Raw genomic sequence first — 14,419 nt, 5'->3', positions numbered from 1 at the left:
GAAGACGCAGCCCTCACCTTATCTACCGTGGGGACAATGTCACACCAAAGCCCAGCAACGCAATCACGGGATCACACGGGCACTCACCCCACTGCACGGAGCAGGGAGAGGCGGCAGCTGGGCCTGGGGAAAGCTTCTTCCAGGAGGGAAGGTGAGGCTCACCGAGTGCTGCTTGTGTGTGACAGAGAGTGGGTGGAAAAACGCATTTAGGCACCCAGGGGAGGCGATCCTTGCTATCCTGCAGAGCTACGTTGCCTGGCAGAGGAAGTGCTGGGAGAAACACAGCTCCCTGTGTTTCCTCCTCTCCCTGGCTCCTGCTTCAGCTGGGAGGCCATTGGCTGTCGTGCATTTATGGCGATATTGTCCTCTTCATCAGGTGTGGGTGCAGACAGAATTGGACTTGGGTCAAGAGCAGGGGCTGGGAGCAGAGCCTGCAGCTGCCCCACACAGCCAGCAATGCCAACTGTTTGTTTATGAGTGAGATTACAACCACGTCTGCTTGCTTTAGGGACGTGCTGGGTCCTGGGGTGCTCTCTGTACCTGCAGATCCCTCCCGGGATGTTAACTTCCTGGAAAAGGACACATTACTGACATCTGTGTTTGCTTCCTGGTGCTATGTTCAGTTTCAGTTAAGGCCACATATAAAGCTAATGCTGACAGCTACCAGGTGTGTATGTGCGTGCTACAGGCTGAAGCAGAGAGGGAAGGGAGAAGGCTCTTCAGCCCTCCCCTCAGCTACCTGCGCCAGCCTTCGAGTGAGCACGTAGTCAAGGAAACACAAATCTTTCAGAATACCTCAGGCGTGCCCAAATCAACCTACAAACTACCCCCCTCCCAACACACGGTTGGAGAAATCGTCACATAGACTCAGCTTAAAACGTTGATTAATTGACAGGGCTGCCCTTTTCAGTTTGTCAAGCAAATTGAAAGCTTGCAAAATGGGGAAAAGCAGAGCAAACTGCCAGCTGATCTCATCACAGCTGCTGCGCTCAGCTCCACAAGATCCCTCCTGTTCAAGGCACTGATTGGTGAGTGGAGCTGCAGGATAATAGCTTGGCACCACAATCAAGCACACCTGGCTAGAGAACAAGAAGGGTTTTGTTGGAGATGTGGAGGCCATGGCTGCATGCCAGCATCTCCTGTGAGAATCCTCCCTGCTCCAAGTGCTGCTGCAGATCTCCCTTTGCTGTCCTTCCGTGTCTGCTTTTACAAAAGTACTGCTGAAAATTAAGGCAGGGTTGTCGTGTAGAATGGTGAAATCAGATGCTTGCTCGAGTCTAGCAAAACAGCTGGGCCAGGACTCCTGAGGTTTGGCCCTTGGTGCAGTTTTGGTTTAAGCAAGAGTGTGACTAAAAAGTACGCTTCTCACAGGAAACTCAGGGTATTTGTATGGTGATACTAATATTTATGCAGGGCCACAAAGAACACTTCTGAAACCAAAAGTAATTTCCTGACGAGAAATAAGGGCTCGCCACAAGACCACAGCGTCTGGGCTGCATCCCTCTCGTGAAGAAAAACTCAAATTTCCCAGATGAGAAGTTTGTAAACCGAGCAGTGCAGCTCCCATGTGTTTTGAGAGGGACGAGAGCAATCATAGAATGGCTGGGGTTGGAAGAGATGTCAAAGATCATCAAGTTCCAACCGCTCTGCAGCAGGCAAGGTTGCCAATTGCTAGATCATCTCACACAAGTGAATCACAAAAGCTGGAAAAACAGAAAATGTAGAATTAAGGTGATGGCTTTGACCCCAAGTTCTGTACCCTATCTCTTTCCACCTCTGTGGAAAGGTGATCATGCTGATGGGGAATGTGATTGTTTAGTCTGGAGAACAGGAGGCTCAGCGAAAGCCTTACCACTATCTACAACGATCTGAAAGGAGGGGCTAGGATATTTAGAAACATTTCTTCTCAGCAAAAGCGGTGAGGCAGTGGCAATGGCAGAGGCTGCCCAGGGAGGTGGTGGAGTCACCATCTCTGCAGGTGTTCAAGAGCCATGTGGATGTGGCACTGAGGGACGTTTGCAGTGGGCATGGTGAAGATGGGCTGGTGGTTGGACTGGGTCATCTCAGATGTCTTTTCCAACATCAATAATTCTGTGATTCTATGGTTTATTTTAGAGCATAAGAGGATCTCTTAGATTTAGAGAAATAGTGCTCAGCTGGTACCTGGGAGGAGGTTTGGTATTTCCCCGGACTGGCTCTGGATGAGGTGGCTAGGGGTGGGCAGGATTGCAGTGGTGATGCTGGTGCTAGGCTGCACCCATGAATTTATGAATAGGAATCCCAATTTGGGGCTAACATACATGGAAAAACAATGAAACATTTTTGGGGATGTAACAATGCACTGGGGTGTGTTCCCATTTTCCCTCCTGAAGGCTGTCCTTATCTGTTTCTTGGAGGAAAACAGTTCCTGACATACCAATCACCTCTGCAGCCCCAAAGACCAGTTAGGGCCTCACGTGAGGCTTTGTCTGACAAGCAAGTGGTGGAGCACAGTACTCATTACTCGGCCAGGACACTGCTAGTGGCACAGGCAGGGCACCCTCCATATGCATGTGATTACAGGCAGCTAAAAGAATTGTTTTTCCCAGCCACTCATGATTAATAGTGCAGATAGGGCTTCCCTGACCCAATAGATCCTAAAGCAGTAGTGTTACAATAGACAAGACGGACTGAGGGCTGCAAGGTCTGGAGGGGAAGTTTTCTCTGGTGAAGAAAAGTCTGTGTACTGAAAGCTCAGCTACTTCTTTTCAGACAGTGGTTCTAAGACTGGGTACTGCTTTTCCTTCAACCCTTGCCTGATTTAATCATCACTCTTTGTTTGCGTTACAGGTTACATAAGGTTACGCTTAATCACAGGACGCAAAGCAGCAACTCATTACCAAGTTTCTCCGTAAGTTCTGTCCTTCAGCTTCTTCTCAAGCATTCAGTGGCTGCTGTGGCTTCCTGCCTTAGGGACCAGGAGAGCATGCTCCAATGGAGAGGTTCCAGAAGTTTGTTTTACTTCCTTTCATCTTAGCTGCCTCGCTCCCAGGTAGGACATGTTCATAAACTAGGCGATGAGCCACTGTGGACAAAATGTGTGAGTTAATTTTAAAGTTATGTAAATGGCAGTTACCAGCAATATCAGGCTGAAGAGTAAATCCAGCAAGGGAATTATTCAAAGTGTTTAAAATGGATAAGTTTTCATTTCAAATCTGAATGATCTAATAGCTTAGAGTGATCTTCAGTGTGGAGGATGAGCAGTTGAGGGGTGGGGAGGAGGCTGCCCTCTCACTGCCACTGAGCAGGGATTTCCCCATTTCACTGCATCTACTCCTTACCCTAATCCTTACCCCCATCTATTCAGGTGTGCTCTTGAGGGTGTAGCCACAAAGAGCTCAGTAACAGCTTATTTTGCTTCCAGAAATATGTATAAATTATGACTTTTTTAGTTTGCCTTCAATTTACATTTTGCATGCCTGATTCTCAAAGTGAATACAAATAGAATGCAGAACCTTAACGAAAATGACAATGAGGTGACTAGTTGGGTATCAGAAATGATGCTGATTTGTTTATTGTCATTTAGTTGGGGTTCTAAGAGGCACTGAAAGGATGATCTGCAGTGGGATGAGAAGGAAGGTATATTGGCTTAATAACCAATAAAAGGAAACACAGTACAGCAAAACACAGTGAGTTTATTGAGCAGAGTGCTGTTCCCAGTAGAGTTATACAGGGATATGTGGTGTTCAACAAACTGCTAAACAACTCATGAAGAGCAGTGTGAGCTGTCAGGTGGCAGACTGTGCAGGTGGTGTGGAATTACTTAGGATAGCCAAAGGCATGAAAAGACTATGAAGGTTTGCCAGAAAATGTCACGATGCCAAGTGAATCAGTAATAAAAAGCAGAAAATATTCAGTGCTAAGCATCATTTAACTGAAGATGAAGAGTAGATATCTTTGGGAAGAGAATAAGTTGCTGAGAAAGAGAGGGAATTTCAGCACTTAGTGTCTTCAACTGGGGAAATGTGATGGCATTATATAAATCCACACAAGGCTTATGTCTCAAATACTGAATGTTGAGCTATCCCTTCCATTTCAAAGAGGACAAACAATGTCTGAGTTATTAATTGTGGCAGAGGTGATATGAGGAATGAGAAGAAGATTCTGGCATTTTTTTTTCTGCCTGTAGGAAAAAAAATAGTAAAGACATTTTAGAGTATTTATATGGAGGTGAAGAGTGGAATGGCTATTTGGAGTTTTAGTAAGTTTTACTTGTGGCCACTAGTTCTATTAGAAAGTGGATGTAAATCAAACCGAAGTGTGTGCTTTTCTTGACAGGATGTCATCAAGTAGTAAAACTCATGGCCACTGCACATGGGGGATACCAAATTATAAATAGACTGGAAAAAAAGCTATATGCAGACATAATACAGGTGCACGTGCAACTGTTGGTTCAGGCACTCCTCAAGTGTCATATTTTGACACACTGAGATGTTATAGTAAGGAAGCCTCAATTTTACTTGTTTTCTTTCTTGTATTGTCTTCTCACATTCAGAACAGGAGTTTTGTGAGTTTTAGTGGGTGTCTATTTCACTGATGCTTTTATTCAAGCACAATTGCGATGTTTTACTGCCCCAGCTTCAAGCTGTGCTGGGGCAGCAGGCATTGCTCACACTGTGTTATGCAGCCAAAGGGCCACAGCCCACAGTGGGCAGAAAAAGTGTATTGTGGAGAGAAAAAAGTACTATTCTTGGAAGAAGTGTCACTGCACATGGGCTACCAAGACAGCTGCATGGCAATTTGAGTATTGCCCTGGGTGGGCACTGTGCACCTTTTGGCAGACAAAATATGAGAAAATGCAACTGGGGGATGTGCAGGACTTTGTGGCAAAAATGTCACTGAGTACCTGTAGACTGGCGTTGCTTGACTGAAATGTCATATATAAGCATTTTAGAGTATTATTAAATCAGAAAATAAGCTTGTCCTTCTCTGCAGGCTTTAAGAAGCTCTAACTTAATTTGGTTTTCAAAAAGCTCAGATTCATGGCTGCTGGTTTGTGAAATAAAGTTGAGATGCTCTGAAGAAAAACCTACTAAATCCAAAACCATTTATTGCAGAGCTAGGCAAAGCTGTGAGGTAAGGGAGGCAGAAAACAAGGTGCAATGAGCACAGGACTAAAGAAGGAAAGAAAAAGGAATTTTAAACAAACTGGAAGGAGAAGAGTAGAAAAATAAATAGCAAAGTAGGAAAGGACACAGATGGCACAAAAACTGAAGGATAAAATACAGAGTTTTGGGAGGTTGGTAACAGCACTGAGGAGGAGAATATTTTTGAAATATCATAGTGATGATGGGGGGAAAAAAAGAGTTACGGCAAAAGGATGAATCCATCCTGTCTTTAGTTGTGTTGTGTCTAAATAGATCATTTACACGAGGAGGAAAAAGCAAGTCAGTAGAGGAGGGGAGGGAAAGAAGAAAGGTAACCATGTCTTAATGCCCTGAAATGCTGCTGAAACCTTCAGAATGACAAAGCAATTCTATAGAGTTACTTCAGGTGGGAAAGGAAAAATACCAGGGACAAAAGCAAAGGTGGTTCCTTGGAAAATGAAGTTGCTAGGTTTCAGCTATGGCCCTGAGAACTGAAGAGGCAATTCTGTGTCTTCAAAACTCATGGTGATGTGACAACGAAACTGTGTGACAGGGGAGTGAATAAGGAGTTCCTGAGGGTGTTGATGTGCATTTGTGTGCTGCTGGGAAGGACAGCAACTGAAATATTGTGAACAGTTATCATATAAAGGAGACTTTCACCACTGGTGACTTCTTTATAAACATATAATAATGTGACCCAGAGGAGGTGTCCCAGCTCAGCTCTGCTCTTCAAAGCTCAAGTGGTAATGCAGCATCATGAAGGCAGTCTGACACTTCCCTCGGTGAGGGAAGTTATCGGTGAGGCCGTTTGTCTGTCTGGATTTCTTACTGGTTGTATATGAGGAAGCAGAAGTTAAACCAGCTGTTAAGCACTGAACACATATTTCCTGTAAAGTGTGATGGCAGTCCCGCCTGAAGCTTTAATTTGGCTGAAAGCAACCATCTGCAAGTTATTTTTTAAGCACTATGTAAATGAAACCAGCAGGTTTTTTCTTACTAGTGTAAGAAACAAAGCCCAGTAAAAGAATGAAGAACACCAGCTTAAAGCACTGGTAATTCAGTTTTGTTCCCGTTTCTGTTGTGAACGTCCTCTTTGACCTTACAGAAGTGACTTTATCAGTGTTTGTGTATGGGTCGAACAGTGGAACCAATTGTTGATTTGGGACCCTGTGTGCTACTGCAAGATTAAAAAAGGAATAGGCAAAAAGATAAAGAGGTGAGTTTATAATCACCAAAAATATTTTGGCAACTGATAGAAGGCTTATAAAACTCCTTAGGTCCAAATGGAGGCAAGGTCGAGCAATTTCCCATTCCTTGATTCTCCTGCCAACCATAAAATCCCCATCCAAGTCTTCTGGGCCTCTTTTCTAGATCTCAAAAATCAGTAAAAGAGCATCTATTACACAGCAGATCCTGGCTGGTGGAAGAAGATGTAGATTCCACCATATCTGTGGACAAATAAAACACGATTATGTTAGATAAATCAAAGGATAACACATACCTACCATATACACCTACTATATTCTCCCGATGAGATGAAAACAATATTAACCCTGTACTGTTAGAGCAAATGATCACCAATTTTTCATGTTTGGCAATAGATTTCAAGCCTGTTGTGATACTCACAGACGTGATCTCATATCAGTGTACTGGAAGTCACATCATTTATTCAGAGCTGCGGCAAACCACTATGCTCCTTAAGAGAGAGAAGTGTTTGCACAGGCTAAGAAATAAAACACAAATGCACAGATGAGAGTTAGCATTAAGAGGAACAGTATGAATAAGTACTGCACTCCTTCATGAGCAACTTAATGAATTTTAGTGTTAACTCTGAGGAAGTTTGCAGTCAGCTGAGTCCATCATCATGGTAGAAGTTTTTGTCTGCCTAAGCCAACTAGGAAAAATGCACACACAGTGAAAATCAGAAATCTCAACACATCCATGTGTTATAGACTATAGCTGTAAAAGGACTAGTATTGTCAAGGCTGGTTACAGTATGAGGGGAAAAAAATAATTCAAACGTGTTTGGGCTCAGGACAGCGTCTTCAAGGTCAGCAATATCTGTTTGAACAGGAGTCACAGCACTTGGATGCTGAGTACCAGGGAAAAGGAACATACTATATGGCAAATGGTCTCACTGGAATGCACTTCATCAGTACGTGTTCATTAGAAATCTTGTAGCTCTGTAAATAATACCATCCACAGACACATGGACAATCTCTTACATTCAGAAAGTGACAAAGAGAGGAGAGACGAGAGCTTTTAGTCACTTTATTGTGTTAAATGTTATATGGGTGGATAGTGATAAGACAAGGGGGAATGGTATTAAACTGAGATGGGAGGTTTAGGTTAGATATTAGGAGGAAGTTTTTCCCTCTGAGGGTGGTGACGCACTGGAACAAGTTGTGGATGCCCCATCCCTGAGAGGCATTCAAGGCCAGGCTGGATGTGGCTCTGGGCAGCCTGATCTGATGGTTGGCGACCCTACACACAGTAGGGGGGTTGAAACTAGATGATCTTTGAGGTCTTTTTCAACCCAGGCCAGTCTATGATTTATAAAGTAATGTATTAAGGCATGCCTTTAGATTGGATTGCTGAGTTGGTCTTCAAGGTGTTTCTTGTTTTAAAACATTTCAGTTCACCTTTACAAGACTGAAACTTTGAGGAAATGTTACTGGAAAAATTGTTCTACTAAGTTGAACAAAAATATGCTTTATCGTATCTTATCTGGCTTTATTAGCTATCAGTAGAAGTGACCCTTTTTATTTAATGTTTTCTTGCTCATACACAGATATGCTCTGAAAAATGGTAGAGGTAACATAAGGAAGGTGGAAAATATCTGTAAAGTTTTTTTATAAACATGAGAGAACTCAGTGTCAAGCACACAAAGATCCAGCTAGGTTGTTAAAAACCTGCAGAACAAAGGCTGAAAGTACTCTGTCCACCCACTGCGTGTGTTTGAAGAAAGAGAGGAGCTATTTATATTAAAGAACAATTCTTGGCACAAAACTGCGTAGATATAAACTACCTGGGATTAAGTGGGAGCTGGGAATTAAAAAATGGTGTTGATGTAGGGACAATGGGATTACAGGCCATGTGCCAGGAGAGCCTGCTCAGAGGTTCTGCTTGTGAAGTTGTAACTGAGATAGGGCTCCTGTAAGGTTCATGCAAGTACTAAACCTCCCTTTCATGTGAAACAATACAGCATATACTTCCCTTCTCATGCCAGCTAATGACCAAATGAAAAATGAATTTTTCAGTAATTTGTAAATGAATCCATTAATAATTAAACTACATAAAATGAACCAAACCTGAGTTGAACAAAACCTGTAAAAATTACATCATTGTCCTGAATACAGTTAGCACTGGAGTAGCAGTCATTTCATATTTTCTGTCTCCTGGAAAATAATTGTACACTTATACTCAGGCTGAATTTGCAGACATGGAGTTTTAATTACACTGCTATGGACCATAGCATCTAAATGCTGTAATTATGCAGAGCTACAGCTTGAATCATTAGGATAACACTGGCAATACTGCTGCTTTCTCAGGATGAATGTTTGGCAGAAAGTGATAAAACTTGGCACTGAGGAATGTCTCACTGGCTGGACTGCAGAAAGCTTGTAGAATCTCAGTCCTTAAAAGTGATGCCTAGTGATAGAGGAGCCTGCAATGTGAGTCTTCCTTCCCCTCTTCCCTTTACCTGCAAACAGCATGGCTGTGGGTGTCAATAACTTATTGAAGCAGTGACAGTGCCTTAGTAAAACTAATGACAGTATACATTTTGGGTTCTGCTCTACAAGAAAGATATTAATTAAACCTGAGTGAGTTCAGTAGGAGGTCATTAAAGTGGTCATGGGCTGGATGGAGCACTTGCCCTTTGAGAAGCAGCTGACAGAGCAAGGCCTGTTTAGCTTGGGGAAGAGAGAGCTGTGGGGGAACTTAGAGTAGCCTGCATGCAGTGGAGCAGTTTGCTTGGAAAAACTGTGTGGTCTCTGTCATCTTTAGAGGTTTTTCTCCAGACCTGACTGGATAAATCTGTGAGCAACATATTCTAACCTTGGAGATGACCCTGCTTTGAGACAGAGGTTGGACTGAAGTCAGAGGTCCCTTTCAACCTGAATTACTGGATGACTATTTTGTCATCTACTCCTTGAAAGCCATGGGTAGTAGCCTTTTTTCTACTGCACATGAACATAGCATGTTCTGGAGAATCATAGAATCATCACAGTTGGAAAAGACCTGCAGATCATCCAGTCCAACTGTCCACCTATCACAACAGAACCTCGCCAAAACCCATAGGGATTCACACAAGAACAAAGACCCAGAGAAGCAGGTTCCCAGTTTTACACAGAAGTATTCTACTGAGTCCTGTTCCCTAAGAACAACCCAGATTATTTCCTGAGTATCTTAATGTTTGAAGATTTGTCCCTCAGGAAATACAATATTCTCCCCCTGATTAATATTTTAAGATTTGTCTGTTTCCACTGAATATTTCTGGGATGAAAGTCACAGCTGCTGCATTGAAAAGAGGCTCTCTATCTTTGTCCTTCACTTTCTACTTAGGAGAAGCAAGTGCTTCTGCCTTCTCTTGCACAGAAGATCTACCACCTGCCTAGGCAACAGCTGCAGGCAGATTCCTCTGAGGGCAATATGAGATTCTCAGCCTGTAGACAAAGACAAGAAAACAAAATGCCACAATTAGAAGTGAGCTTTTGGTTCTGTAGAATAGTAGCTAAGCCTTATGGTACTTCTAAGGAGAAAAACTCATGAAGTCAAGTTCTGGTTAGTAGAAAACCTGAAATGGTGGGTAATGTATGGGGTGCTTGCAAGAGGAATAAGAGAAGAGGTAGGTGAATAGGGGAAGGTATATGGAAAGATACAAAAAATCAGTGGCAATCTCAGTTATGGAAAGAAAACTATACACAGTCCTTTATTCATTTAAAATTGAGATATCTCGTGTATTTTCCTATCTAAAAGGAAACTTTTCCTTCTGCAAAGGAAAAGTTGTCTACTACTGCTAGACACTATAGAAAACAAGGTAAGAATACTTCTGAAAGCATCAGGTACTATTGGCTGTCAGAGAGGAGGGAAATGCCAGCTCAGAATTGTCACCAGCTTTTCCCAAAAATGCTTAATACCCTAGTGCTCCTTGTAAGCCAGGACTGTGGTTTTTCAGCTTTCAAATGCTGACTTCAAGTCAGATGTCTTTGTTGGTGATAATTATAAAATCATAGAATCCTTAGAGTTGGAAGGGGCCTTTAAAGACCATCTAGTCCAACTCCCCTGTAATGAACAGGATATCCATAGCTAGATCAGGTTGCTCAGAGCATAGACTAGCCTGATCTTGAATATTTCAGGAATGAGACTTCCACCACAACTCTGGACAACCTGTTCCAGTGCCTTACCACTCTCACTGTGAAATACTTTCATATTTACAGGTTGTTTTCTTTTTCCTTCCAGGTCTTAGCTTTTGTTATTCTATTCTGGATGGCCCTACTAATGCTACAGTCCTTGCTGGTTCAGAAGCCCGGTTTAATTGCACAGTGGCAAGTGGATGGGCAATTCTCATTTGGTTGTTGAATGCAAATCCTGTCCTCACTGTCATAAATTCTCACGGACCTATTGAAACATCAGATCGCTTCACCTCTCGTAGCTATAACAACAGTCAAAGTTTCACCTCAGAGCTGATCGTCCACAACACCCAGCTAAATGACTCTGGAAAAATTGAGTGCAGCATCCAGAAGCCTGGTGATAGCAGCTTTGCCTTTCTTTCTGTGCAAGGTGTGTATAGCCACCAGTAGAAAGCTATTTTATTATCTCACGTTTAAAGAAATCCTCTGATTGATTGTGCAAATTACCCTGTGAAGGAATATGTGCTCTCATTTACTATAATTTGTCTCCACGGAGGACCTTGTGTTAATTTTAGTCAAAGTAGGTTTCAGTCACAAAGTGCCATCAAAAAGACTTGAACTGCCCTTGTTTTTCCTGTTATATCTCTTATTCTTCATTGGACTACATTAAGTGCCAGAAGTCTGTCAGTCAAAATGGATCTTTTGCCTAGAAACATTATGGATTACCTTTACTCCTCTCTTTCTTTGTACCTGGGCCTTCTGCTATCTTTAGGACAGATTTCTCTCCTGCTGTCTGATTTAGGAATCAATCTGTAGCCCACTTTTTGAGTTTGATTTAATGATGTGCAGAAGTAAAGTCTTTGAGACACAAGGTGATACTTTTAAAGTGATGGCTGTCACAAACTACCATTTCCAAAGAAGAAAATGCTCCTGCATTATCAAGTCCCTGAGTATGAGATTTTTTTGTTCTCTTCAAAGCATCAGTAGTTACAGAATGCGGCCAATAAAGCAGTATCTAATGATCAGACACTGTCCATTTCAGAGTTGCTTCATGTGATGGGAATATCTCACCTGTAAACGTTTCTTGGTAAGGTTTCCAAAGCCATACTTAAAGATTATGGAGAAACTCTCTTATTTGATTGTGTTGTCCTTCAGCTAGAAAAATAATGCCTAAAAAGTGTAATTTCCTGTTTTTTAATCAAAAGATATTGAAAGTTAAGAGTAGTGCTTTAAGCATACTGAACAATGTGCCAATTTAGATGCAACATCTGGTTCTTTATATAATGAACATCTTATGTCAGTGTTAATCATCTGTTTTAAAATTCATGTCTCAACGTATAGCTAATTTGGGTTGACAAAATAAGATTAAAAACTACTGGGTAGAAGGCAATGTGGCTAAATATTGTGAAAGAACAAAACTTCTTTTCCCTCCTACAGTTAATGGATCTTTACTCATGAAAAACAGCACCTTAATAGTTAAAGAGAACACAACAGTTGAAGTTGTTTGTGAAGCCATAGGATGGGCTCCAGCTCCAGAAATTACCTGGATGACAAATGACTCTCTCGTTGATAAGTCGAGGTATGTTACCCACCAAAGTCAAGGATCTAACAGCCTCCACAACGCCCTGAGCGTCCTGACTTTGACTCCAGTGAATACTGAGATTTTGACATGTTTAGCTGATATAGAAGCACTCCCAAGCCCTCAGAATGCAACCATAGCTGTTATTGTTGGCAACTCTACTCTAGGTAAGTGAATGCTTTTTTGTACTTTGTTCTATTTTCTCAGAACTGTGCTTTACATTTTGTATTGCTTTGAAAAGGCTTTCATTTGTAACTAAAATACTGTTAGATATGCAAAGGTGATAGAATTAAGGACTTGATAGTTACATCTGATACGTAAGTACAGGAAACATCACTTTTGTGAAAGAACTGGTACAAGTCTAATGAACCACAATGTACACTTAGATCAAAGAGTCATTGGGCCTGTAACCCTTCTCCTATTATGGTCTCTTTCATGTTTTAGAGGAACATGAAAATTCCACTACAACAACATATGTAAAACTCTTGGAACAGTGCATCAGTTGCTTTTAGTTGACTTTTCTTTAGGGAAATTCAAGGTTGCATATTAAACTAAGCAAGAGTGTTGAGCAAATCTTTCAAGAACTACTAGCGAACATTTGATAACCCTAAATATTGTTGCTAATGTTGTCAGCATTTTTTTGGTAATGCTGTTCATCTTTGACCTCATTGATGACCCTTGAAAATGTATTCCAGAATTTTACATGCTCATAATATTAGGACGTTCGTAAAAAAAAGTTTTGTCTGATTTGCCCTGACAATGTGAAACAAAGTTAGTGTTACATTCCCATTGAAGATCTAAATTCATGGTTTTGAGGAATCCTATGTAAAATGCTTTTCCATAACACAGCAAGAACAACTAAGACACAGCATCTCTTTACAATTTAGCAATAGTTTAATGCAGATGGGGAGACAATCGCAGATCGTCCTTGGGAGCATTTCTGTATAGGGACTGGGCAAGCATCTCAACTATAAAGCAGAGGACTCTCAAGACAAGCTGAGTCTGAGGAGCTAATAGCATGGCAGGTAGTCAGGGTTATTCAGTATAGCTACACTGCTGAGATAGTGACACAATCCACCACACAATGACATCCCTTTTATTAGTCTTAGTCCATGGGAAATGCATGGGTTATTTGGAGTATTTTCTTCTTCACAGTGAATCTATGTAACCCCATCTGCCTTCTGTGTGTAGAGTAGGGCCTCAAATCTGCGTTTCTCTTCATGATGTGGTGAGCACTATGAACTTCTATGATCACATTGACAGCTTCTCTTGATGAACTGATTATTCTAGGTGAATATACCATACCCAAAACATTCTCATAGAGTTTTGATGAAGGGTATAATATAGAAGTTTTTACATATAAACAACTGAAAAGGTTGAGTAATTTTGCCTTTAATGTATGAATCATTACTTGCTCTGTAATGCAATTGAAAAAGTTCATTTCAACATTATTAATGTGATTATTTTGTAGTCAGATTGTTCCTAATGACTAAGCAAAATAGAACTACCCTGAGGAAATCAATAAATTCCTTTGCCTACTTGTTTGTGAAGTACTGAGGTATACACCCTCGGTTTCCATAGCTACTCATTGTAAATCAGAAGACGAGAAAAACAGATGTCATGAAGCACAATTAGTGTATAATTAGTGATTGTATAGGGCCATCTTTCATTGCTTTTTGGAAAAATTATTTTGCAGCATCAGGCACTCAACATCTGTCAGCATTTGAGCATATGAGGTCTACAGATTATTAGAATGAAATAGACCTGACATTTATGACAGAGGACGATATGTAACGTACATCACACATGAAATTTCAAACCTTGTTTGGTTTTTCATAAACAGACTCAACCTTGGCTATTTGTCAGGAATAAGACATTGTCAGGAATAAGAAGACTTAAGGTGTATGAAGCTCTTGGATTATACAGTTCAGCCTTCACTTAAAAGCTTGAGGAATCTAATTCCTCCAAGTTCTTGATGAGCAGTACTTGTTCATTCATGAAACGGCATCCCAAAGCCCTCTGAGCCCCCTTCAGCCAGCCATCACCTCACCAGTATTCTTCCTACACGTCTAGATCACTCCTCATCTCAAAACTCTTCATATGGCTAACAAATTGACGCCATCAGTTACTCATCCTGATAGGTACCTCACTCCCAGCAAAATTTGGCTGAGTTCCAGATTTGGGAATTTCTAGGAAGTTATTGCAACAGGTGTATTCACAAAGCTGTTCTTGAAAATGAGGCTCTTGGCAAAGTCCCTTAGCTGGTCCCAAGTTCTTTGTGGCCTCAGTGTTGACTCCACGTGGTCTTTGGACTGCAGAAATGGAGAGTGGGGATATGCCAGGTGCCTGATCTTCCTTTG

The 14,419-nt window shown here is 41.6% G+C and overlaps 1 protein-coding gene across 5 annotated transcripts in view; it reads left to right on the top strand.

Moving 5' to 3' along the window:
• IGSF5 (immunoglobulin superfamily member 5) overlaps positions 1-14,419 on the top strand; it is a 47,544-nt gene that overhangs the window by 12,966 nt on the left and 20,159 nt on the right. For 3 of the 5 annotated variants that reach the window (XM_052674361.1, XM_052674357.1, XM_052674355.1), the window contains exons 1-4: positions 13-151; positions 2,830-3,031; positions 10,590-10,910; positions 11,918-12,226. In XM_052674361.1, the coding sequence (XP_052530321.1) occupies positions 2,974-3,031; positions 10,590-10,910; positions 11,918-12,226 (688 nt within the window). In that variant the 5' untranslated portion in view covers positions 13-151; positions 2,830-2,973. Of the gene's footprint in view, positions 1-11; positions 152-2,829; positions 3,032-10,589; positions 10,911-11,917; positions 12,227-14,419 lie in introns of those variants that run through there. The other 2 variants (XM_052674358.1, XM_052674356.1) reach the window with 2 other exon arrangements.

This window comes from Tympanuchus pallidicinctus, unplaced genomic scaffold (genome assembly GCF_026119805.1).
Source record: "Tympanuchus pallidicinctus isolate F22 unplaced genomic scaffold, pur_lepc_1.0 scaffold14, whole genome shotgun sequence".
Classification (NCBI taxonomy): Eukaryota; Metazoa; Chordata; class Aves; order Galliformes; family Phasianidae; genus Tympanuchus; species Tympanuchus pallidicinctus.
Note: the sequence above shows the minus strand (reverse complement) of the source record. Positions and strands in the feature narration are given on the sequence as shown.